Below are 27536 nucleotides of genomic sequence, written 5' to 3'. Positions count from 1 at the left end.
CGAAAGATCTATTTGTACATCTGAAACCTCTGTCACTCCAGCTCTATTCTCTGCCCAACGCCACCTCCTCCTGCTTGACTCACCGCCTCTATGCTGTGTGACTTCAGGCAAGTAGGTCAAGCAGCAATGGTCAGAGATTAGAGCTGGTGTGACAAAGGCTTCAGATCTACCATAGCTCTTCAGCCTTATTTGCATATCAGTTCAAATGCTGATTTCTCAGGAACTGAAAAACGGACAGGCCATGTAAATCCATTGCTGGACTTTTTTGAAAGAGCTACATGAGCATATAAAGAGTTTGGCGCGGGTCACATCCTGCTGACAGATTCTGTTTAAAATCTCATCCACATGGCCTCTACTGTAACTTGCATTGTATTTTATGTTCCAGAATATGACACAGGTGAACATACGCTTATAGCTAGGTGTCTAAGATATTCATGCAGGAATCGCTCCCTGCCCCACTGAGTGACTAATGGCCGCTGTGCATACATGCGGATGGAGCATTGCCAAGGACAATTAGATGGTTGCTGCCATTTTCCAGCATAAGATGTGAATACAGCACATATCATTGGGCAAATGAAGTACGTTAAGCATATGGGTAACACTCCTATGACTGCACTAGGTAAAAGTGCCGCACTGCATCAAAAATATACGGATTTCATGCCAACTGATATATGGCCCATCTGGATTTATCTGCCTGTTTAAACACCCTTCAAAAGATACAACACGGATTGGATTTTTGCATAATGTCGAGCATCAACCATTATCTCCCGAAATATAATTCAATAGATTTGTCCTCTTAATGGCAGGACAGCGGCAAATCATAAAAGCATGGCTATCTGTTGCTTTATTGCAAAAAAGTGATGCATCTGCTCAAGGCTAACTCCTCTTCAGGTGTCTGGCTGTAATAATAAATGGATATTACAAGCAATGAATCTAGATAATGCTCATTGATCTGCGATAGAGCGTCCTCATTCAGCCTGGATTTGGGGAAATGTTATGAAGAGCTTTGTGAATAAAAGGTAATTCGCAGTGTGAAGGAGCACTTCGTCAGCCACTTCTCCAGATGGAATCATTTCAGGATGAAAAGAAAAAAAAAAATATGAAAAATAAAATAAAATATGGGAGCTGCCTCGTAACGTGAAGTTTCCTGTACAAGGCGCTTGGCGTCACGTATCACTGCAGTATTGGAAAATATGTTCTTCCGTCTCCACAGATGTAGATTACTGAAGGATGGGATCACTTACTTTATCAGTATATCTAGTAAAAAGCATTGTCTGCCAGTAAATGCCCCCTTCCCCCTTACCATTAAAGATGGTGATCTTCCGGTTCCAGCTTCAGATTAATGAGGTTGATGCAATGGCGGTCCTACAAAGTCTGATTGCATGGATGCATCGGTCCTGCAGATATATATATAAAAAATTATGTAAGTACATGTAATAGTTTAAGGTTTGAAGCAGGCACCATTAATGTCATTTTTTTTAAAGATATTTTTATAGCATTTTCCACAAATAAGCATTTTGGGATTTGACCCATTACACTCAACGTGCCTTATCCCTAGTCCTGTGTATGTGGACAGATTGTCCACAAAATTCGGAACGGAAACATGTCCTACTTTGACCGGTATCTGGTTTTTTTAAAGTACTTCTTTATTAAAATTAAAGGGATCATACATGTTCAGTCCTCAAAAATGCACCAGTCCCCCCCCTGATGATTGACAGTTCAGAACTGTGGCATGGTTACTGCACTGGCCCAAAACGTGCGCCATCGATGCTGCAAGCAGAGGAGCCCAGGAGGACTGCAGCTGGCCGGACCCAGGGAACTGTCCAGCTTCAGAGCAGCGCTTACAAGCTCTATAGCAAAACACTTGTAAGGGCCGCGCTCCTTCCCCAAGAGACCTCTCTGCTAATAGACTGCAAAGGTGACCTGCTTTGGAGGTAGAAATGGCCCTCTTAAGTCTTGGGCCCCTGTGGGGCTGCACAAGTTACACCGATGATATGTCCACCCCTAAATGATTTTAGATATCTAATCAAAGTCCATCCCCAAGAGAGAAGAAAAGAAAGGAACGAAGAAAAAAAAGTGGGAGGGGAGATTCAATATAATATACCGTAATGATCTTCATGTTCTCTTAACCGAAATCAATATGGAAAATGTCAACAAATTTGAATCATGAGTTACGATAATTTTGCAAATAATATCCGGGAAAAATTATATATAATACAGACACTGATACATAGATACATATATAATAATATATCTCTCTAGTGACCATTGTAATACCTTTGATGACTTGAGACCCTCCAATATAAATGAAACAGATTTTTGCATGCTCTATAGAAGATTTAGGACAGTGTGTAGAGGTTCTTCATCCCGTCTTACACATTCTGACCGAATCTTAATGAAGCCTATTAATTATAAACCATTGAAAACCTAAAAAGGAGAGTGTTTTCTGTTTTTGTCCCGTCAAAGTGCATTTAAATATCTTAAAACCTCTTCAAACGTTAATTTACAGGTAAATAGTGTTGATTTTTGTCATTTTTGTGGATATCAGCAATGCAACACAAAACACCTATGGAATATAATGAAAAACAAGCACAGCCATGTATTATCAGCTCTAAAACCTGCCTGTGGTCCATGGACGTGAGGACAGCTATAATCTGCGCTATGTACCTGTAAGAATACCATTGACTAACTGATTCAACCTACTATACGATTACCCCAAATCAATCAATCGTCCTTTAGGCAAGGTCAACACAAAACCTATAGTCAACGGACAGCAATCCTCAGACACGTTGCGCAGCCAAAGACATTTGCCAAACTTGATGGCAATTTACGTTGACGCTTTTGAGGACAAATTGTAATAAAAAAAAATCCAACAGGGCTGCATCAAGGTAGGTCGCGAGTTGCAACCAGTGTCAGACTGGGGTGCCAAGGGCCCACCAATAGTTAACTTCAGGGCCCCACTTTTGAGCTACAAATGTGACATTATCCTCAATCACAATTTTATATAACAATGAACTGGGCAGATTGGGAAATGAATAAGACGCTGCCTGTGTCTGTACATAGTGATTCAATTATATTGTGCCGAACACTGCTAATATGAGAGAGTGGTGGCCCACCGGAGGAATCTCCTGTTTTCCTGTGGGCCACTCCAAGCTTGGTTGCAACCCTAATATATATATATATATATATATATATATATATATATATATATATATATATATATATATATATATATATATATATATACACACACACACACACACACACACACACAGTACAGACCAAAAGTTTGGACACACCCTCTCATTTAAAGATTTTTCTGTATTTTCATGACTATGAAAATTGTAAATTCACACTGAAGGCATCAAAACTACGAATTAACAAATGTGGAATTATATACTTAACAAAAAAAGTGTGAAACAACTGAAAATATGTCTTATATTCTAGGTTCTTCAAAGTAGCCACCTTTCGCTTTGATGACTGCTTTGCACACTCTTGACATTCTCTTGATGAGCATCAAGAGGTAGTCACCGGGAATGGTTTTCCAACAATCTTGAAGGAGTTCCCAGAGATATAGAAATAGTATACACTTGATCATCCCTGAGGAAGGAGACAGGCGTCTCCGAAACGCGTTGGTTGATTGATCCTCACTGCACTCCGTACTCATCTCACTCTCGGGCGGTCACGTGACCTGTGACGTATCGCAGGTCCTATTCACAGTACGGACTCACCGCTTTTCCTCACGCGGCGTCCGACCACAGGATCCTGACCCTACCCGGAGGTTAGTTGTTGCAGGTGGTTGCTACCGGCCGGAGCAGCCACCATTTTGGACTTCTTCGTCTCATCAGGAGTACCTCCGTGAACTGCAGCAGCACGTCTTCAGCTTGAAATGATTCAACTTGGGAGGTAGGCAGAACTGCTTTCACTCCTTACCTAGCCTTCCTTTCATTTTACTTGTATGAAGCTTATATAAGAGCATACATTTGGTGGGACTTAGAGTGTTTTTCACTGCAGCGGCTATTTATTATTATCCTCTTAGAACTCTGTGTGACATTGACCTGGTCTCTAATCTGAGCTGCTGTTAACCTGCGATTTCTGAGGCTGGTGACTCGGATAAACTTATCCTCAGAAGCAGAGGTGACTCTTGGTCTTCCTTTCCTGGGGCGGTCCTCATGTGAACCAGTTTCTTTGTAGCTCTTGATGGTTTTTGCAACTGCACTTGGGGACACTTTCAAAGTTTTCCCAATTTTTCGGACTGACTAACCTTCATTTCTTAAAGTAATGAAGGCCACTCGTTTTTCTTGGTTTGCGTTTTTTGTATAGTTTCATCCCCACTTTTTATTGCTTACTGCTTGTATTATGTCAAAATTTTTTTTTAAAATAATCTAATAAAATTCTGTAATTTTATGGCCATCTGCTTCTATGTCCTTTTCTTTTTTTGATATATTCACTGTTTTTGAAGCTTCGCCACAACTCTAGGCAGTAATTTTTGTCTCTTTTTGATCCATGTAAGAAGGAATTGTGCTGCTGAGAACAACGGCAGCCAAAGCCCACCGATGGTTCAGTTTGCCTCTGAGGTGCGGTCTATTAAACGACTGCCAAAATAGGTAAACAATTGCCGATCGGTAAATATTACCACCATAGGTCGCACAATGTACCGTAAATGTAGCCGAAATAAAATAAAAAATCTGTTAGAAAAGACTCTGAATATTGGTCACGCATTTTGTTTTAGAAAGAAAGATCCAACAAGGGTTTCCAAGAGAAATATGTCAGAAATCCATGTGAACATTCAAACATTTTTTTTGCCTATGGAACAGCTTTTAAAGGGTTATTCCATTAGAATTATAAAGTAAAAACTAGCAACATTCCAAAGTACTATTTATTAAAATTTAACTCGACGCAGCTCCATTCAATGGGTAGCGGTCACTGCAGGATTCTGCAGCGCAGCCCCTATGTTTTTGGAAAGGTACCTGGCAGATGTGAACAGCGGCCAGTGCACATTGAATTCAGCTGCGCTCTGTTAAACGTGTTTACATTCGGTGACCACCGGAGCCGTCGTCAGCTGACGGGTCTGACACCCGAGATCCCTACCCATCAATGTCATAGTAATATCCTATCTCGTGAATAAGGCTATGTGCACACGTTGTGGATTAGGCTTAGGAATTTCTGGTGCGGATTCTGTCTCTCCTGGCAGAAAACGCACCTGCGGTTGCGCAGCGTTTTTGCTGCGTTTTTCTTGCGGATTTGCTGCGTTTTTTACCCCTGCGGCTTTCTATAATGGAATGGGTACAAAAACGCTGCAGATTCACAAAAAAGAAGTGACATGCTACTTCTTTTAAACCACAGCGTTTCCGCAGCAGATTTTCCGCAAAGTGTGCACAGCATTTTTTTTTTCTCATTGATTTACATTGTACTGTAAATCAATGGCGGATCTGCAGCGTTTCTGCACTGCAAAAAACGCTGTGGATCCGCAGAGAATCCGCAACGTGTGCACATACCCTAAGTCTTCAGCACATTTCTGCCTGGACAATCCTTTTAAGGTAAAACATGTCCTTCTTGTACTACGTGGTGAAACCATAATGAAAGATGAAGGATTTTCCATTCTGTTTTCAGGTAAAGAAAATGATACACTTTATTACAAATGTACTAAAAATAACAATCCCTGTACCTCTAAAAAAGAGGTACGGTAATTCTTCCTACGCATCTCAGACTAAATCCAAGTCCTTATCCATGAATAAGGACTTTGATTTAGTCTCAATCAGGTAAGAAAATAACACATTTATGAACAAGGACTTAGCTTTAGTCTGAAACACATAGGAAAAATTACACTTTTTTTTCGCTACCGGGATTGTCATTTTTATTACATTTGGAATTAAGTATACACTTTTTTTTTTTATCCAGAAACTGTCCAAAAATCCTTTATTTTTTATTGCAATCCTTTTATTGCCATAAATCAGAAACAAAACAACAACTAGCTGCAATCTATAGGATGCTAATTTAAAGAGTGTATTAAAACGGTTTTGATGTGACGTTTGGAGCAGAACCAGCTCCAAGATCCATGTAATAAAAAAAAAAGCCTCTTTGTGATCATGGTCTGAATGAGTCTGGCGGTGACATTTTTTTTTAAATTTTTAATAAGTCACTGCCATGGAAAATTGCAGCCATTTGTTGACCTTTAAACTAAATAGAGACATTAAAAAAACAAAACAAAACACAAAACAGCTAGTTGAATATTTGCAGTGTAGAAAGACAAAAGAAAAACAAGATGTGGCTATAGATACTTAGTATGGCGAAGCATTTAGCTGGAAAAGATAACAGAGGACGGTTACGATGAAGCAGTAGATAGCGGACGATTCCTTTCATCTGCCGGAGATCACAAAAAAAAGAAGCGGCCTGTATAGTGGTTAGCAACCAGTGCACTTTGAAGGACTCGCGGGTTTCTACGTGGACCACAAAGGAGCTTGACAAACGTCCACCTGAGGTTTATAAATGGGTTTTCCTGGGTACTTCAAACCAACACACAAGAAAATAACCCCTGAGCGCACGGCCATTATGATCGATTGTATGGAGACTATAATAAAGAAAGAAGTGAATGTTATACTCCAGGAAGAAGGGATAAAAATAGGCCTCGCACGACTCCAAATTGTAAGGTTCCCCTCGCCGTCGTCACTCACCAGCTCATTTGCTGTAATAGTAGATGTGCTGAACTTCTTTGTCAGATCACAAAGTCGGCCCTCCCCAGAGCTCCTTGAAATAATGGCAGGATCCTTGCCGTAGGATTACAGCCAGGTAATTGATGTCTTTTTTTATTAGACACCTCTAGTTATTCCATGATTAACTTCAATGCCTGAAATTACACTGTGAAGCATCCGACAAGGTGATATTTTTTCCGAGCGACCAGAACTCCACCGTCATATCACAGAAGATTATTTCTCACTTACTACAATTCATCTCAAATTGTCACAACAGTCATGTTTTATTTAATTTTTTTTAGGATTTACCGGTACTCTCTTTGGTAAAATATCCAGCACTTCTAAATTGGTGTTCCAAGGATTATTTATGGCGAGACTGCTAAGCGATTCGGCGGTTTTAATTTTATTGATCATAGTCCAATAAGAAAAAAGAATGAAAGTAAAATTTACTGTTTATAACCTTGATAGAAGACTCCAATGGTCTGCAATAATATTCGTTAATGTGAAATACATGTGTTGGTGAGCCTATGAAAACAGAATTATAATATTACTCTGCTGTAAATTAATATTTAAATTAGGTGAGTCCCCTTAAAGGGGTTGTCTACTACTTTTATATTAATCACTAGTCATGAGCGAATATACTCGTTACTCGAGATTTCCCGAGCACGCTCAGGTGTCCTCCGAGTACTTCTTAGTGCTCGGAAATTTAGTTATTGCCGCAGCTGAATGATTTACATCTGTTAGCCAGCATAAGTACATGTGGGGGTTGCCTGTTTTGCTAGGGAATCCCCACATGTATTTATGCTGGCTAACAGATGTAAATCATTCAGCTGAGGTGAGGAAAACTAAATCTCCGAGCACTAAAAAAATACTCGGAGGACCCCCGAGCGTGCTCGAGAAATCTCGAATAACGAGTATATTCGCTCATCACTATTAATCACCTAACCTCCGGCTAAGTCATCAACATCACATCAGTGGGGGTGCTTCACCAGGCACCTCCACTAATCAGCCGGATGTGATCAGTTGTGGTGCCTAACTGCACAGCTCTGTCAACTGTAAAGTGGCTGCACTGGAATACTAGAGATCCACTCCCAGTTATTCGAGTAGGGGTGGATGTCCAGTACCCAGACATTATATAGTTGTCTCAGCTATTCTGCGCAGATCTGTAACTGCATCTGATCGATCGCCAGCACCGGGAACGGCTTATTGGTGGAGGTGCTGGGTGTTGCGCCCCCACCAATATGATATTGATAACCTACCCAAGGATGGTTCATCAAAATAAAAGTAGTGGACAACCCCTTTTTAGACTTTTGTACATCTACCATAATTATTGTAAAATCACTCCAGAGTGGAGAAACGGGAATACATTTCAGAAAGTTGCAAAAATTATTTGCCAACGTCACAAATGATGAATGAGGAGAAAACATTTGGAAATCCTAAACTCCACCCACAATGAACTATTATTGATTGCTGGGACCCCCCCAAAGAGCACAATAAGGGGTGTATTGGATCCTATTCTAACAGTGATGGTGGAGCGTGCATGCTGCCACTCCCTTCAAAATCTATGGGGCTGATGAAGCAAGGTGCCTTTAAAAACTTGTCAACCACACACAGAGAGGGAGGTGGTGGGAACACAATATGGTGTCTGAAATTGATACATAAAATTGAGGCACAGTACCGAAGGAAAAGTATATTAGTAAACTGTAGAAATTTTCATTTGAGCAACAACTTAAAGGGATTGTCTAGGCAGAATAGAGTGCTCGAGTAACAACAGGCTAGAGGTTTTTAGTTGACCGGATTATGGGTCCGGGTTTTAGAAGCGACCAAAAGAGCTTGAGTGGGAAAGGTCGTTCCCATACACTCCAGTCCAGGTCGTGCAGGTCATATAAAAGGCAGCTGGGTTGGCTCAGGCGTGTCTGACGTGCGGAAGTTGGAAAGTGACCATGATGGCTGACCAAACTGAGCAAGAAAAGTATGTTTTATGTGTAAAATCTACCTGGCTGCAGTAAATACAGCTGGTGTCTGATTCAGGTGGTATGCTGCATATTGGTACAGACAGCTTTAATCTTTTGTCAGAATTCCTTCAAAGTGAACATAGCTGTCAGGAAAAGGTAAAGTCTAAAAGAACATTTACATTGTATTATTTTCACCTTTTTTTTGTATCCCTGGAATGCCTCTTTAATTTAAAAGGGCAACATGATACTAGAGCATAAAGACATTAGCGGTACAATGCTCATGTCTTGATTAAACCGAGTGACTGACAATACCTAATTACTAGAGTTGCCCTACGGCATTTTTCCCATAATTTGTCACTAATGAACATTCCCCTTATTAGCACACTTAATGGCCCACTAAAGTCATATCATTAAATAGGTTACAAAAAAATACCTTATAATTCATAAGCAAAAAGTGGATCATGTTTTCTAATCGTTATACTGATTAATGATTACTTTTTATTATTAATTCTTGTTTAAAAAGCATAGTTACTCCTAAGCGACGTTTTTTTTCTCCACCAGTGGTGATAAATAGTGGCCTAACCCCCTTGTGCACCCCTCCGCTGTTCCCGTAAGACTGGATGGCATGGTTCACTGGCATGCTAATCAAGCATCCTAGCTTGCTAATCAACCAGCTGGGAACTTGGCCAAGATGCTAATCACAGCCCCTCTGCTCAACATTCGCACTCTCTACTAGCGAGGAACATTGTGTGGAACGAGGGGCCAAGAAGGAATACAGACAGAATACCACTCGATAAACAATTACCATGCCAGATCAGCTTATATCACCTGTTTCCCAGGTGAACACGGAATTTTTCCTTACATCCAGGCTTTACATTAAACTTCTCTTGCCTTAATAAATCCTTGGGTTGTGTTCACACTTCTGCCAGTTCTTCTGATAGGTTTCCTGTGCTTTTTGATGGCTAGAACATTTTGATTTATTGCGGGATTCTAGTAAAATGAATGAAAACCTGACACACCCATTACCAACATCAACAGGGGTATAAGGCAAATAAACCAAACCTGACAAACTCATAGTGAGTTAGTTAGCCGTTAATGGTTGGGATAAATTTAATTTCTGCTTTATCTACAGATACTAGGCACGTGCTGACAACTAAATGATTTAATTTTATATACCAACATGGCCGAAAGTGTTGGCACCCTTGAAATTGTTCCAGAAAAATAAGTATTTCTCCCAGAAAATTATTGCAATTACACATGTTTTGTTATACACATTTATTTCCTTTGTGTGTACTGGAACAACACAAAAAACAAAACAAAAAGAAGAACAAAAAAGCAAATGGACAATTTCACACAACACCCACGCGAGCACATTGCAATAATTTTCTGGGAGAGATACTTCATTTTCTGGAATAATTTTAAGGGTGGACTCTCCCCGAAAAGGACGACGTGCACATAACCTACGCCTGTGACAGACGTCTACTTACACACAGTGGCCAATAAAGAAGCAGGACTGCCAGAAAGAGCAGCAGCTTCAACCAATCACATGGTTGTGGGCGTGTCTCAGACCATCCCAGACTCCCTGTAGATGCTGTAACTACACTGTAGTCACATATTATGGCTCATCCGGAGCGAAAAAAGCAGCAATTTAGCAATCACTTATGGCAAGTCACTATCTCTAGAGGATAACTACCTGCTTTTTATTTATCATTCTTGGTTATATTTTCATGTCACCAACATCTAACATTTTCATTTATTAGGATTCAAACATAGAAAGATGCCTATATATATATATATATTTTAGCTATAGCTTAGTCATTTTGAACAATAAGCTTCGCCAGAGTAAGCGCCTGTGTGGGGCTAACTGTATTATATTGAGTCAGCGGGTGATTCTTTATTTTTAGTCCTAACTCTTCAGCACGATAAGTTTTCCCATATGTTTTACTTTGTAAGTTGCTTAGGAACGGCTTATTTCTTCCACTTACATATTAAAGTGCATAAATCAATAAAAGAAAAAAAAATATAGAAATGTTCATAGCTGGAGAGACAGCAGACTGCACATATGTAAGGGAGTTGATCACATGTGTAAGAAGCGACATGGACCTCTTGAATACAGTAGCCATGATTTGACTCCCCCTCAGCCATTTGCAATTCTCTAATCTCTGAGGCATGCTGGGAAAGAAAAAAAAAAATATTCTAGTTGGACCTTTGTCCATTACATATCAAAGCAATACGTGTTCTAGAAGTGGGCACTGCTGAGCAGGACAATGGTCAGCTTTACAAAAGAAAAAAAGGTGGGCAGGCATTTGCTTTATTTTAAAACCACATGAAATTCAGAAAAGCCAACAGAGCACTAAAACAATAAAAAGGTTCTTCTTAAAGCAAACTTCTGCCTGGAGGTTTATTTTTAAGGTGTAAAAAAAAAAAAAAATTACTTACCATCCTCACCAATTATTGAGCTCAGCAGCCTCAATCTCTGTTTGGCTGCAGCAGTGACGTCACATCAACAGTGCTGCAACCAATTGTTGAGCTCAGTGATTGGCTGCAGTGCTGTTGACAGGACAACACTGCAGCCAAACAGACAGGGACAGCAGTAAAAAAACTGTGTTGGCCCAGGAAGGGCATTTTGGAGTCAGATGGTTAGCGTTTAAAACCCCCCAAAAAAACTAATAAATGAAGAAGGTAAGTAAAATTCAGTTTGTTTTAGTTTTGCTTCGTTACACCTAAATAAGCCTACGGGCAGAAGTTTGATGAAAAAGAGCAACTCCTTTCATGAAGTTTATACCCGTACAGTGACATAGGTTTGTCATGGGTCTTAAAGGGGTTGTCCACTATTCGGACAATCCCTTCTCAATTCTAATGTTTGCCCCTTGTAAAATAATATTTATACTCACCTCTGGCGCTGGTGCCATTCCAACGATTTCGGCACTGTCTCTCCTGGGGATTGCGTGACATTATGTCACAAAATCTCACTTCCTCTAGATGTATGTGATTTGTCCGAAAAGGAGACAGTAAAGCCAGCCTGATTGGCCACAGGGATCATGTGACATTGTCACATGATCCCAGGGAAAGCCAGCGCCAACATCATTGGAAGCATGCCAGCAGCGAGTACAGGTATTATTTTACAACAGGGAGACATAGGGATTGAGAAGGAACTGTCTGACTTGTGGATAACCCCTTTAAAGGCAGAAAAATAAAACCCCTGCATACTGCACAGTACACTTTTTTTGGTCCGTGGCTTACGCTACATGACAAACTATCATAATGACATAATGAGGTCTGGTATACAGTATATATGAAAAAAAGTGTATATGGCTGGAGACCAGCCCAACAGCAACATTTCCAATGCTGATCTCCACCAGGGCCTCATTTACAGAAGAGGTTTAGAAACATTCCCTTTAGAAACACCCTATGCACATCACATTGGTGTCGGGAGGTTGAGTGAATGGTTTACATCTCTCTCTCTCTCCTGAATCCCTCATACACAAAAATGCATGTCTTTGCTTGAGCTCTCCACTATTCTCTATGACAGGGATCCCCAACCTGTAGCTGGGGAGCCACATGTGGCTCGCCGTCCCAGGAATTGTGGCTCGCGACTGTCTGCCAGCTTGGTGCATTAGCTCCAGGTCTAGCAAACAGGTATGAAGAGCACATCTCAAAATTGTGAATATTTGAGTAGCCCAGCACAGAAGATAAGATCTGGATGCACATATACTGGGGTTCAGAGATGTTTTAGGTATGGTACGCTGGAGGATGATACTACCTGTTAGAGGAGTTTCTTGAAGCTGGATACAACAGAGAGTTGGGAGTCCTTGATGGGATAACACTGAATTGGGGCTTTGTGGGAACCCCTGGATCTCAGTGTACTGCTTTGGAGTGATTTCTGTGGAAAAGCTTTGGTTATCATTATACCCGTGGCTTTGGTTGACACGAATTTGAGGGGGACATAACCAGGATGTTGCTCGTGACCCCCTCTCAGAGATGAATGTGGCTCGCGACCCCCTCTCAGTGCTGAATGTGGCTCTCAAGGTCAAAAAGGTTGGGGACCGCTGCTCTATGAGAAAGCCACTGCCAAACTCTGCTGGCAGAAGCTCTTGATCCGGCTGAACAGATGAATTAACTGTTGAAATTCAACAGGTGGGATACTTCTCTTTCTGATATTATTTATCCGGGAAGGAGTGAGGAGGCTCCATATCGGAGGGTTTGGCTGACTTTAGTCTTAGGTGTATGAGGGCCTTTCGCAGTGGATAAGCTTATGGGCTCCAACTGGGCCACGATTAATGAAAATCTTTAATAGTACGTCTTTTCATATGGGCCAAAATGACCATTTTGGGCCCCATAGACTCCAGGATCCGGGTGCGATAGTAAGCCCTGTACCTGTTATAATTCCATCCCTGGCCTTTAGACTATAGTCAATGCTTTTTATAAGATATGCCTAGCTTATGGTTTCCACATTGGAGCCCCTTGGTGAGAAGGTCCACCCCACCACAGTGCGTTTACCACTATAGAGTCTGACCGGCATGCATTCACATCCGATCCACCTAGGAAACACCTTGATGCTGCTGTAAAAAAAAAAAAAAAACATTGCAGCTTGGGGAAAGCTTAGTACTGATGGCTCGGAGCTCGTTTTCTCATCTAATCATAATGCACAAAGATGCAACACATCAGCCTTGTCCTGAACCTTGGAGCACCACCTGCTTTGCAACACAATGAACAACTAAATGTTTAATATGCAGCTTTAAGAATACAACAGGCAATACGAATCATTGTACTACCCCCCTTGTATGAATCCACCCGTACAGTGGGAAAGCTATTAAAAGAGAACTTGGCCATGCTGGAGCGCTCGGACAATTGTTCCCGACATAACAATGCAGCTCAGTTATTGATTGTTTCAGCTATTCCATTGTCCATACAAAAAGGGCAGCCCGCGCCGGCTACGGATGATGTCCTCAGTAAATTAATTATTAATTTACTCTGTTTTACTGCTCACAGTTCTGCAGTCCATATCCACCTTTTAAGTGCATAGATCAAAGAAAGCCATATTGAATGAAGAGCATAAATTGCCGCCAAGATTTCCTTCTACTGATACCTTACAATGGTGGAAGAACAAAGGTCAGGATGTACCAGTAACTGCAAAGGGGATGAGAATATATTCACAGCGCTGTCCGTGGCAACTAACTCAACATACGGGCCGGTCAGTCACCATTTCATCTGATCGCTCACTACGGGTTATTCCACAATTAACTTCATCATGAGCAATTTTTAATCTTTCTTTTTACCTCCCGTCCTACGAAGAGTCATATCTTTTATATTTTCATGCCAACATAGCCGGATGAAAACTTGGTGGGTTTTTTTTATTATTTTTTTTTTTGTTTGAAAATTTGCAATTTTTAAATGCCACAGATATCCTTTGCATAAAAGGACAACTTTTTTTTTGATCCAAGACAGGAGTCAAAATTATCCGTATGGGTCCATGAAAATCATCGACAGCACACATGTCCATGCTAACACAGTAATTTATAGGACAAGCTTTTTTTTTTCTCTTTAAAGACATGAGAAAATAACTTTTTGATAAAGCTCATGCACTGATAAAAAGTGAATCCAGCACACTGATAACAATTAGTCCATTTTTTTTCTTTTCACATAAAAAAAAAGAAATTGAAAGAAGCCAGAAAAGTGAGACAAAAATTGTCTCTTGTGCATGCTGATACAGTTTAGTGCCTGTTTCTGAGTTTTCTGCACCAAAATTGCCCTTTTGCTACATTTTTGCTATTACAGATTGCTTTCTAGGGGGGGAAAAAACGCTGAGAGAAGTGACATGCTGCAGTTTTTCTATTCAGGCAGAAAAAAAAAACAATGTGTGTGCATGAGATTTCTGAAATCGCATAACTTTTGCTGGTACTGTAAACAGCAGATTTGTATTTACAAAAAAAAACCCGCAACGTGTGAACATAGTCTTACAGTGTTATCACTATGCAGTAAAATGACCTGGAAACATGATTTTCAAGATTAGTATGTGTAAGATTGTGCTTACCGCATGTGTTGGGGGATACTCACTTGGCGCGGGATTCAAGCACACGGCACGGTTTTCCGTTTAAACACAGTCTACGCGGTTTATTAAAGTGTCATAAACCGAGTTATGCACAGTTCATTATATACATTTCATAGAACACAATAGGCACCAACCGGTAATATTAACTTGCAGCTTTATCTTAGACACTTCATATACGGCTTTGTCTCACAGACACTAAACATTCTGGACCTCTCACTTCATCCAGTTACCATGGGTGTCCGTACGCCAAACAGTTCATCAATGTCCCTAGTCATATAGCGCACATGACATTGGGCCGCGGACTCTAAACACGCTGAACCTCACTTCGTTCAGTTACCGTGGGAGACCACACAGTTCATAGAATATCACAAGCACCAACAGTCTATGGTACCTTATGGGAGCTCCTGCTCCACCTGCTGACTCCTCGTCAGTCCTCTCTCCTGGGGAAACTGCCTTACGGGGTTCACCAACTTGCCTGGCCGGCACACATCAGTCAGTCCAGAGCCACCGAAGGACGGTAGCTTCCCTAACACAGACCATCCAGGTCCACAGTCTCTCAGGTGCTCCAGGAAGACTCCACTCACAGGAGCTTCCAACATAGACTGTCCAGGACCATAGTCTTACTGTGCGCTATTCAGGACGTCCATCCCACATGGGACCATCCACAACACTGGTGTGCTCTTCAGGATTCCTACTCCCAGGAGATCCAACACAGGTTGTGCTCTTCAGGAAACCTACTCCCAGGACTTCCAACACAGGTTACTCAGTGCGCCATTAAGGACGTCCATCCCACATGGGACCGTCCAACACACAGACATGTGACCTGTCCAGGTGCTATTCAGGACTTCTGTCCAACACCCTAGGCCACCAGGTCCAAAGCCCCACCATGTGCTCTTCAGGGAGACGATACTCCCAACACATAGGCTCTCCAGGACCTTCCAGCATAGACCATTCATGTCCACACTCAGCGACAACCATGTGCCCACACCCTGGTCACATTATACACCTGTAACCACTCCCACAGGTGAGAGTGTGTGTGTGTGGCTAGTTTGACCCGCCCATCTCTCATAACTAGCCCAGTAAGTCTCCCTTCACAACTATACAAACACTTGTGGGACTACGGGTCCCAGAACAACAACATTACATCAGACTTACAACGCAGACTCCCTCTGCGACACATATCGGCCACTTACAATTCTGCCAGTCACTGTTTCACCACCATTCCATTATAACAACAGATACGCCTCCATTCATATCCCGAGGAGCACACACAGCGCCCCCTAGCTGCCACAGGGGTCACTGGATCACATATGTTTATTTTTATTTTTTTTAATCTAAGTAGTGAGAAAAAAAGTAAATTTGTATAAAAGCTGACATTTTAATTGATATCTTTTTGGGGGTACATTGGATCCATTGATCCATATCACAGAAAAATAGTGACGAAATTTTCAAGTTCTGTCAGATTTCCTGACAGGCTTGTTAAAAAGGGTAAGGAGTTTTCACAGCTTAGATATTTATGGTATTATTGTAAGGATATGCCATAAATTTCCCACCTCTGGAACCTCATCTATTTCAAAAAATCCCTGACATACTACCTTAGAAGTGCCAAACATCAGAGTGCAGCAGAAATATTGCTCCATCAGTGAAAAACACACCCAAATGCAATACTCCCAAATAACGAAAAACATAACCGTGCTACACTGTCGCCGCTCTTCCTATTACCCCTTCACTAGTAGCAGAATTCAAGCGCTTTCCCCTCTTCGTACAAAACTACCAACACTGGCATTGTACCTCCCCCCACAATAGTGAGGCCAAAATTGTACTCCCAACACACTACTGACACCAGCATTGTTCCCTGCACACATTACTGACACAGTCATTTTACCCCCCTACACACACATACTACTAGCACCGGCATTTTACCCCCTTCCCCACACACACACACTGGTGACACCGGCATTTTAAAGCTCCCCCCATGCATTCACTACTGACACAAGCTTTCTTCTCTCCCTCCAGCAAGGAGAACCTTCCCACACAGTATTCTGCAAATTCTCACCTCTCCTGGACTGGAAGGAGACTACAAGGACAGGTCTCCAGTCTATGATCTCCTCAAGTCTCCGACAGGGTGAAGGACCTTTGGTTATACAGATATGATGTTACATGGGTCCTTTTCTTCTAACATCAGAAACTGCATCAGTAATCCAGGGCTGGCCTCAACAGTGCAGTTCCTGCTTTGAGAAGCCAGGCAGCCAACGTACCGACAGGCCCGACTGGAATTTGCTCGGTCTACCAGATTGCCAATCCGTGCTGCAGAGTGGTGGGACTGAGCATGTGTGACCACAGACAAAGGACACGCAAGACTGATGTTCCGAATGCAAAATAAAGAGAACACCATAACAAGTACCATATATAGCAATCTCTCGATATTGAAGTATTTACATTTTTTTAAAAATGTACCGTAGTTGTAAATTTTTCAGGAAACGCAACCTAAGTTATAATGGGAAAAACCCTTTAAAAGACTCTGACAAAACAGGATCTACAAAATACCACATCATATATGAACAATGTTTCACATATTTAAAAAAAAAAAAAAACATCCTCAAGGGAAGTATGTCACTTGGACAGATTACTTAAGTGCAATGTATCTCTAAGATCCCGTGACAGAGATCACACGAATAAGTAATAAAAAACAATCTGAAGCTCAGACGTTGGAGTGTGAATGAAACGTGCTGCTGTTATACATGGCTGTATATTTGGGATCCAAATGTAACTAAGTTTTTAAATTTCCCAAACAAGACAAGTATCTTACTAAGGCAGGATGCAACCCCATTTTTCACCTGGACAGCCATGTTTTGGTTGCAACAGGATTTCTGCACTCCTGGACTATGAGAACCGTATAGGGTGAGTTGGCTGCACAATTTTTTTATTTTTTGCCAGAGATCACATGAATCCAAGAGGCAGGCTAGATTATTTCATGACCATTAAAAAGGAACTACAAATTGCGGATAGGTTCTTGTGTGCAGCTTTCTGAGCTTAGCAACATTGCTGACTTGAGGTGGAGACAAGTTTTGTTTAAACTAATCCAGACCTATCCTAAGGCCGGGGTCGCACTTGCGAGTGCAATGCGAGAAACTAGCGCATCAATACCTGGCACTGCCGCTGGCGGTTCGGACCGGAGCGTTCAGCTGCATACAAATACATGAAGCTGCACACTCCGGTCCCAAGTGCCGGCGGCAGTGCCGGGTATTGATGCGAGTTTCTCGCATTGCACTCGCAAGTGTGACCCCGGCGTTAAAATGTTAAATGCTAGTGTGTCCTCATTAACAGAATATCGCTAGTGTGCACAATGACTTTCACCAGTCACAACGGCTAAAAATATTGTACGTTAGTTGGGACGCAAAAAATAAAAATAGAAATGGGTAGTTTGGCTGCATTGATCCATTCAGTGTGGAGCGCAAATATAGAAAAATATCTTAAAAATTGAGATTTTCAGGAACATGTCGTATGTTGGGTAAAGTAATGTTGAACTGGAAATCACATGGTAACAATGACAAGTGTAAGGCCACATGCACACATTCAGTATTTGGTCAGTTTTTTACCCCAGTATTTCTAAGCGAAACCAGGAGTGGAACGGTCAGAGGAAAAGCATAATAGAAACACGTCACCACTTCTGCATTTTTCACCCATTCCCGGTTTTGGCTTACAAATACTGGGGTAAAAACTCACCAAATACTGAATGTGTGCATGTGGCCTAAGGGTGGAGTACCCGTGACCTCGAGAATGAACTTGAACCCCAGGAGGGCATTGTTCTAAACTTCAGCACATGACAAGACAAGACCTGCTCGCCGTACACCTTTGTCTAACCTGCGCACGTCCAAGTAATAGGTAACCATACAGCAAATACTAATTAGCTGCCATATCAACAGGACTAATACCAAGGCACAAACGTAGTCTACAGGTGCACATAACTGGCATGATGGGTATTATATGCCGTAAGAGAATCAGACGCTTTTATTACAGTTGCTAGAAAACATTTTCAGTAAAGTTACGGAATGATCACATTCAGAAGAGCAAGAGCAGAAGAAGAAGTCCATGACATAATAATTATATGGAAAGCAGGACTTCATGAAATGTATTTCAAATGATGTACTTTACCCATGCTATGTCCATCGCTCACCAATCGTGTGAGATGCCATCACTATCCGAGATAGGAAAATCCGTTAAAAAGGGGATTTTCCTTATGTTCAATCTCCAAGCGAGCACAGATCCTCTGCCCCTGGTTTTCTGCTTGCCGGGGGATTGTGTGCTTCTAGTGACTGACACTTTGGTTCAGAGCTGTGAGGTTGTGACACTGGATAAACTGAGCACTCTGATGCCGGCGACTTTACTTTTTGTGTAAATCAAGTTTAAGAAGTTGTTGTTAGGTGAGCAATACAAGTATAAGAATAGAATCTTAATAATAAGCAAGAGAATAACAAGAGTAAAACTTGCTCGCAAACATGTGATTATAGATGACATACCATCCACAGTAAATTTAAATTTAGTAAGGGAAATTACTACCACATCCACTCAATAACATTAATTGGTAGCGTCATAAGATCAGATGTAGTAAAATGTATGACATATCAACAGTAGCTTAAATTATACTTATCTATGGATAGCGAAATATGCCCAACAGAGTTTCAGATAGAATGGAGAGGAAAAGTAGAAAGTAGGAGAAAGAGGAATAGGAGAAGAAAGAGGGAGAAGAAGTTAGGTGGGACAGGGAATATGGAACTTAGATCTCTCCACCGAGCAGACCCAAGCCTCCCAACCAGCAGGAGGATGGGATGAAGACCTAGATGATTAATTCTGTTTGGACAGAGCAAACCAGATGCATCTTGACCATGTTATGAAGGCACACAAATTATTCATGCGTATGAGTTAAGATCCAGACAGCCAAGAATCTAGATCTGGAGTTTCCCTAAAAGCAATCTAGGGAGCCCAGGTGCTAAAAATCTTAGCAGAATCTCCCGTAACTTGACCTATCATTTGTTCCATTCTATAAATGTCGTAAAGTTCAGCGACGAATGCAGAACGTGAAGGCGATTTCTCTTGCTTCCAAAGTCGAGGAATCAAAATCCTGGTGGCAGTGAGAAAATATCTGAGAAGACCCCTCTTAAACTTGGATATAGATATATCACTTAAGGATAATAAAGCTAACTCCGCTGTAGGTCGGACGTGCAAGATAGAAAATCTGTTGTGAAGTGCAAAGATTGTCATCAATTATTTCATTATGGGTGGACAAGCCCACCAAATATGGACATATGTACCTATTTCCTTTAAGCATCTCCAATAAGTATCCCGAGTCATCGGGAACATAGCGACTTTACTTTTTCAACATTATAGGAGCGCAGGGACCTTGAAGCTGGCCAGATCCAGACCAGAGTGTCTAAACCCAAGTTAGCTCTCATGGCACGCCATGGTCTCTGAAAAAAAATTGCCTGTGCTTTTTAGATAAGTTGTCCAAATTAAAAAAAAAAACAAATCAATGTGGCAAGCCTGTAGATGTTTGCTTGAGATATTAGGCCAATCACCATTATGGCCTCTTGCGTCGGACATAGATTACCTTCTAGGTATGTTGACAACAGCATTGGACTGGCACACCAGAGGACCGAAGGATCCTCCAGTGGGCCCTGGCACGCACTGTGTTGGAGCAGTTCACTTACTGTTTACACAAAATTATATACCGAAGAGAATGATAATTTTAAAGCAAGCAAGCTTAAAAATCATTGCATCCGACAAATCGGCATGTGGCTGATTTGTCGGGGTGATTACTGGATTTTTTTGACGGGTCGATAGTTGGGAACAATCATTTTTATGAATGCTCAATCCCCAACGGGACATAAAGATAAGGGCAGACTCTGTTTTTAATACCACTTATGCATGTGGGCCCCAAGAATGATTTTCTCTGGTGGGCCCAAACTACTCCAGTCCGACACTGGTTGGCAATATCTATTTTCCCCCACTAGTCTATTTTTTGCAATTAAGCATAACACACTTGGGGACAAACTGTCAAAACAAAAACAATCAATTCATTCTTCACATTGTGAACATTGATTTTTCAAAATGCCCTCAGGTTTAATAGCGAGCTCAGCGACAGAATACAAAAAAATAAATAAATATAAATTATATATATATATATATATATATATATATATATATATATATATATATATATATTTGCTGACTTCAGGCAAGACATTGTCTCAACGCAATCTGGGAACTTTTGTTAAACTTATCCTTATTTTACAAATGGATTCTATTAAATGGCTGCTTTATTCATGTCCATAGGCTGTGCTGATATTATAGCACATTACTAGTGTCTGTCTGACCGTTCTTTGTTTTGTAGCAGCAACATCAGAAAACAGAACTCAACGTAAAACTTTCCTACTGAAACCGTGAATAATTAACAGTTTAATTTTTAATATTTAATGCATTCACTTGTACATCCCTCCAAAACGCCAGCACATGGTTCCATAAAATAGATAACTAATTTTTCACTGTTTGCTGAGCTCAACTTAGGGACCCATATTCCGCCATCAGCTTAGCTCACATCAGGGACCTCAAGAGCTAGTAGTAAGGACCATAAAGGTCAGAAACTCGTCAGCCTTAGACAAAGTTTTCCAATGCACTAATGTATTTTGAATAAAGATCCCATTTATATTATGGAACCATGTGCTGGCAGCCTGGGTGGACTTAGAAGTGAATGTAAGAAAGTACAATCTGTGCACAATGTGGATGAGCTGTGGACTTTTTGGTATTTTTTTTTCCAATATTTTAATGCACCTTTAATTGCTTTATGGGAATCCGGGTCCTGAAATCCACATCGATCTCCTAAAACTCAGCTGAGAAGAGTGCAGCTTGGAGGCAGGAGCGCACGGCTAGAAAGTCTATGACTTTGACCTAGATCCCAAAGATCTGCAGGCTATTAAAGTGCATACAAATATAAAAAATTATATATTTATTTAGTTACTCTTTAAAAAAGGGAGGAATATAAGAAAAACGTTAAAAAAACCAGCATCACATCTGTCCATGAGCTGAGTTTGGTGTAGCAGCCCCACGTAATGAGTAGGTCTGAACTTCAAAAACATACACAATATGTGGACTGGCATGGAGCAGTGTTTGAGGAAAAAGAAAAAAAAAAAAAAACCCACAGCAATGATGGTTTTTCTAATCCTTTGCAACCCTTTTAAGTGAATCTAGCATGAACTTTACAAACTACACGAGTCACCAAAACGTGGAGACATGTTTTCGCGCCAAACAATATAAGAAGACATTGTATAAGTGTCAATATATGAGACTTGCAACCACTGCAGAATGCTTCAGTGTTATAAAGAAAAAAAATGTCAGCATTCCAGCTTCAATAAAAAAATATTATCACCCTAGAGTAACATATCTAAAAATGGAAAAACCAGGTCAGCAGAGAAGACATTTGTTACCTTTGGAGAAAATAAAACAATCTGTCTGACCTCAAGCTGTGGTTAACACTTATAAGAGAAACCCTCACTAGAGTCCCAGAAAATCTGAGAATGAACTTCGCCACAGTCTAAAGAAATTCCTGAAGAGATTAGAGAAATGTCTTAAAAATATATGTCAAAGTGTGTTATTCAGACCGCAAATGTTCAAACAAAAATGTTATTTTTTTTAACACTGAAGAGAGATGAACAGCAGTGGTCTGTTCACACATGTAGCGGCCGCTGACCGGCGCTGCAGATCAGCTCCTACTACATAGAATAAGAGCAGACTTGCAGCTTTTGGTTGCACATCTCTGTTCAAAGTTTAGATCTGGCTTCCACCGAAACTAAAAAACAGGCTGATCGGTGGTGGTGCCATTTTTGGGACACCAACCGAACTGATTTAGATAACCTATCCTAAGCATAGGTCAAACAATTTACGTCCGCACAACCCCTTTAAAGGGAACCTGTCACCTCCAAAATCGAAGGTGAGCTAAGCCCACTGGCATCAGGGGCTTATCTACAGCATTCTGTAATGCTGTAGATAAGCCCCCGATGTATCCTGAAATATGAGAAAAAGAGGTTAGATTATACTCACCAGGGGCGGTCCGGTCCGATGGGCGTCGCGGTCCAGTCTGGGGTCTCCCATCTTCTTACGATGACGTCCTCCTCTTGTCTTCACGCTGCGGCTCTGGCACAGGCATACTTTGTCTGTCCTGTTGAGGTCAGAGCAAAGTACGCCTGCGCCGGAGCTGCAGCATGAAGACAAGAAGAGGACGTCATCGTAAGAAGATGGGAGGCCCCAGACCGCGATGCCCATCGGACCGGACCGCCCCTGGGTGAGTATAATATAACCTCTTTTTCTCATCTTTCAGGATACATCGGGGGTTTATCTACAGCATTACAGAATGCTGTAGATAAGCCCCTGATGCCAGTGGGCTTAGCTCACTTTCGATTTTGGTAGTCACAGGTTCCCTTTAATGGTCCCAAAGCGGTGGCTTCCTGAAAAAAGAACAAGCAAATCATCTGTGACTGTACAGAGATGTCTCTGGAAAGCAGGTAAAGAAAGTTTTCAATGAAAAAGTCATATTTGTAATCAACAGAAAGAAAAGTGCTAAAGAAGACAGACATTGGATGGTGGGTGACTGGAAAAAAAAAGTGTTATAGATGAATGCAGGAGTATAACAATTGTAGTTGCAGAGTGCGTAAAAAGGTCACAGCTATTTCAGTTCGTTGTCCATCAGAGGACACACAATCAGCTGAAAATGTATTGCAACGAAGAGACCTGCTTGGTTCCTGGACTGCAATACCTGCTGCCGGCCAGTCACGCTGATGTCGGCATGCCCGAACATTGTGGGAGTGGTGGAAGGGAAGTGGAATAGCTTTATTTTTAGAATATATATTTGTTGGAGATGAAATGCAGAATAGGGACATTATTACTGGAAGAAGGCAAGGATGGGGCATATAATAGCATGATGGGGGACACATTATAGGCAGGGGCCCAGCAGGAGGGACATTATACCAGGATGGGGGACGTATAATACTAGAATGGAGCTAGGATGGATGACATTATACCAGGAAGGAGCCCAAGATGAAGGATATTATACTAGGAAATGGCTCAGAATAGAGGACATTATATCTGGAAGGGGACCAGGATGGGGATATTATTACAGGAAGGGGCTAAGATGGATGATATTATTACAGGATGGGGGACATTTTACATGAGAGGGCAAACACATCTTCACAGGATCTGGAATGCTACAAGGACCCATACATCTGATGAACATGCAGTGGGGTCCAGATTCAAATTTTGCACCAACAAAAAGTAATAATTTTTTATTTAGACTGAAAATAAACTGTATAGGCAGGCTTCAGAGACCTAAGTAATATGGGAATATGGAATATTATAATGCACCCCTATACGTGCCATAGACCGCTCAGTATAACTTTAGCCACAATATGGTCATGTGTACGATGGGCATTTGGATCAAAGGCAAGAAGATGTGCTGTCCGCATGCGAGCTACTGGAGGGCTTTCCTCAAGCCTTGGGCATATTAAAAAAAAAAGTTTCCAGGCTGTTTTCATAAGACACTAAAGAAACGAGAATCTTCCATTACTACATATCTATTCAGGAGATGTTTTTAAAGAAAAAAGTGAGTTACTAGGCATTTCTGATATCTACGTATCCCAGTGTGCGGAACAGGAAAATGTGTGGATAATAAAAATACACAACAGGAAACCACTGACAACCACTAGACGATCAGAAGAGAGTATTCTTTGTATTCAGGGCATAACAGTAGGACAGAAAACAATCATCTGGACCAACTACAGCATCAATATGAAGAGCATCATTGCTAAACAGTGGCAACGAGGGAGAAAACTAAAATTGGATGTAATCATGTCCTATTGGATTCTGGTTAGTACACAATGACAACTCTTGTACCTATTTCCTGGTGTCCCAGTGTTGTCAGCAGTACACCCATAATATTCTAACGGTAAAAAAATTAATATGAAGTCACAGTAGAAGTCTAGTTCTACAACTTATTAAAAAGGAAGCTTTCACTGGGTACTTACTACGCCATTTGAAAGCAGCATAATGTAGAGACATAAAGCATCCAGCAATGTGTCACTTACTGAGCTGCTTGCTACAGTTTTAATAAAATCACTGTTTTAGCAGCAGATCAAGCAGTTCTCTGAATGCTGAGCTCTGTATAACCCCGCCCACAACACTGATTGGCTGCTTTCTGTGTACACTGTGCCTTGGCAGAAAGCGGCCAATCAGTGCTGGGGGCAGGGATGGACTACTTGGCAGCAGGTTTAGCAGTCGTCTAGCAATAATCTCCTGCTGATAAAATAGTTATTTTATAAAAACTACAGCAAGCAGGCTGGTAAGTGATACATTGCTGGAATCAGGGTTTCAGTCTCTACATTATGCTAGTGTGAGGGAGAGCCGGGGCGGTAGTCGTGGCTGAGGTAAAAGTCTCTAGCACACCCTGGCCTCCCGTCACATACAAATCACAGGTCTCCGTTCCGTTACCCGTCATGTTTTCCAGCTCCCTCTCAGGACTTCCTGCACTGTGCTGCACATACTCCTCAGACGATGATGAATAAACAGAGTCACAATCCAGTTCAACGCTTGAACTATTAACTTTACTGCTGGTATACAGCGCATATCTCCAGCATCACGGTTAACATTGGAGAATTTCTCCTCTGTCCCTATCTTTCCTTCTCTGTCGCTAAGCTTGCTTCCGGGACGGACCGTGCTCTCCAGTCTCTCAGTATCATCTCTGCTCAGTTCTGCTCCAGTAGGCGAACCTCTAAGCTGTTTCGCCCCGGTCTTGGGAACATCCACCCACATAACAAGCCGCCACATTCTGAGTGACCTGCCCGTACTGCCTAGTCGTTTTCTGACAACTGCAGACCCACTTATTCTGCACTGTCAGCACTTCTCCTGGTGTTACTCCCCGATGAGGCCCTACCCTTGAATACCCTATGACTGGTCTCATCTTTAACGTTACAGAGCTAACAGCCCTGTCAGGGCGCTCCCGCCGAACTGATTCAAATCCCAGATGCTCCCAAGGTTAACAGCCGTTAACTCCTCCTACTTTAACTATTTACACTCTGAGCATCACTATATCCCCATCTAGTGGGCCAAACAGGGTACTACGCTTTCCCTATGATAAACAATGCACATCTTGTTACACAAAGCAGCAGAAATAAATATGTATATTAGGAAAAATAGCCAATAGCAGTAGTCAAAGGTAAAACATAACATTAAACATAAATATACCTCATAACATACTGTACCGGGATGGGCAAGAAAAATGCAAGGACATTATGCACAACATGAATTATTTACAATAGCATTACAAGGAAGGCAAACATTCATATTTACGGACACCTCCTTGTGCCCCTTACACTGCTTACAAATTATGTAGCAAAAACCTGGTGACAGATTCCCTTTCGAACAATTTCCTAGACTGTGTAAAATATTGGCCATATAAAAAAGATGAAAGTCAGCCAATATGAATGTTGGTATTATTTTGGCCAGCCATTGTTTCAAAATTATATACATCAACTGTTTTCTTAAATGGAGTGTCAAATACTGTACAACCCCTTCATAACAGCTAAATTGCCCATGAAAATAAAACCATATCCCCACCTCCTGGACCAGCTAAAGCCATTCAGTACTCCGCCAGATCAAAAGTCCGCCCTGATGGAGTAGTAAAGGCTGCAGACAATCAGCAGTCACCGATTGGCTGCAATGGTCACATGACATACTGGTAGGTGTGTGTTTATAATATATTATATACACACGCACATTATATATTATGGGCAATTTAGCTATTAAGGAGCCGTACTTCTTTAAAAAGTGATGTATCAAGTTGAATTTCTTTTTTTTTTTTGCCTGCTGTCAGCAAAAACAAAGTAAATTACATCCAATGATTTGCTACTACCCTGTGCAAAACCAACAAATCATCTCCCATTGTATTTAATGGGATCCCAGTTCACACGACCACAGATTGGATAGTTCATGTGGTCGCACATGCTCAGTGACACTTCTCTCAAACACAAAGGTTTAGAATTCCAATCGTGGTGATCATACACTTACACCTATACTGTATGTAGATATATATTAGATTACTGTGGGCTTTATTAATTACACGTCCCAATTAACCTTTACATCTCCACCGCCTCTCGCGAAGAGAACGAGCTACATAACGTGTCAATTCAATTTTCTAAAATTGCATGAGCGTTGATGGCCGATTAACGGCTGTCACAAGATGTCAACTTCCCGCAAAAACATGTCACTTAATAAATGCAGAACACCAAGGACAAGATTTAATGGCACAATACGGAGTGGGAGAAGGGAACAGTTCTTAAATTTGCTGGGACAACTGTTCTTCCATTTAATTAGCGTCTAGTCTCTTCTCTGACATCATTTATTGATTCATCCGGGTAGCGCTGCCAATCTGTACCGCGGACCGAGGCTGCCAAGTACAGACCATCTTTTAAATAATAAAAGCATTTGATTTGCCTCAATAAAAATCAAGAAAATGCGCTATAAAAATATTGCAATTGGCACATTTTAAAGGATTAATTTGACACAAAGACGAGACATTAACAAGTCAATCCTGCATTCCCAAGAAAAAGCTTTTCGCGAGGATTTACATTTTCTGCTTAATTGACTGCTTTCATGTTTGCAGGTGTGAAACAATTACTGGGATACCGGCGACAGCAGAAATGTGCGATGCTAAAAAGATAAATATGGTCAGACATACTGAAATATCGAAAATCTCAAGGAAACCTCCAATTTCCAGTACATGTAAGTGTCTTTACA

General features: G+C 41.3%; 1 protein-coding gene and 1 long non-coding RNA gene across 4 annotated transcripts in view; one reads left to right on the top strand and one right to left on the bottom strand.

Moving 5' to 3' along the window:
- The window catches only part of DIPK1A (divergent protein kinase domain 1A), a 121491-nt gene that overhangs the window by 32232 nt on the left and 61723 nt on the right, over positions 1-27536 (bottom strand). Inside the window, exons 1-2 of one of the 3 annotated variants that reach the window (XM_077277337.1) lie at positions 16756-16889; positions 1304-1397 (exon numbers count right to left, since the gene is read on the bottom strand). In XM_077277337.1, coding sequence (XP_077133452.1) covers positions 1304-1306 — 3 coding nt within the window. In that variant the 5' untranslated portion in view covers positions 1307-1397; positions 16756-16889. Of the gene's footprint in view, positions 1-1303; positions 1398-15090; positions 15225-16755; positions 16890-27536 lie in introns of those variants that run through there. The other 2 variants (XM_077277336.1, XM_077277338.1) reach the window with 2 other exon arrangements.
- Positions 13028-27536, top strand: part of LOC143788017 (uncharacterized) — a 42877-nt gene continuing 28368 nt past the window's right edge. Inside the window, exons 1-3 of the long non-coding RNA XR_013218530.1 lie at positions 13028-13841; positions 16716-17600; positions 27403-27521. This is a non-coding gene — a long non-coding RNA (uncharacterized LOC143788017). The remainder of the gene's footprint in view (positions 13842-16715; positions 17601-27402; positions 27522-27536) is intronic.

The sequence above is a fragment of the Ranitomeya variabilis genome, chromosome 8 (genome assembly GCF_051348905.1).
Source record: "Ranitomeya variabilis isolate aRanVar5 chromosome 8, aRanVar5.hap1, whole genome shotgun sequence".
Taxonomy (NCBI): Eukaryota; Metazoa; Chordata; class Amphibia; order Anura; family Dendrobatidae; genus Ranitomeya; species Ranitomeya variabilis.
Note: the sequence above shows the minus strand (reverse complement) of the source record. Positions and strands in the feature narration are given on the sequence as shown.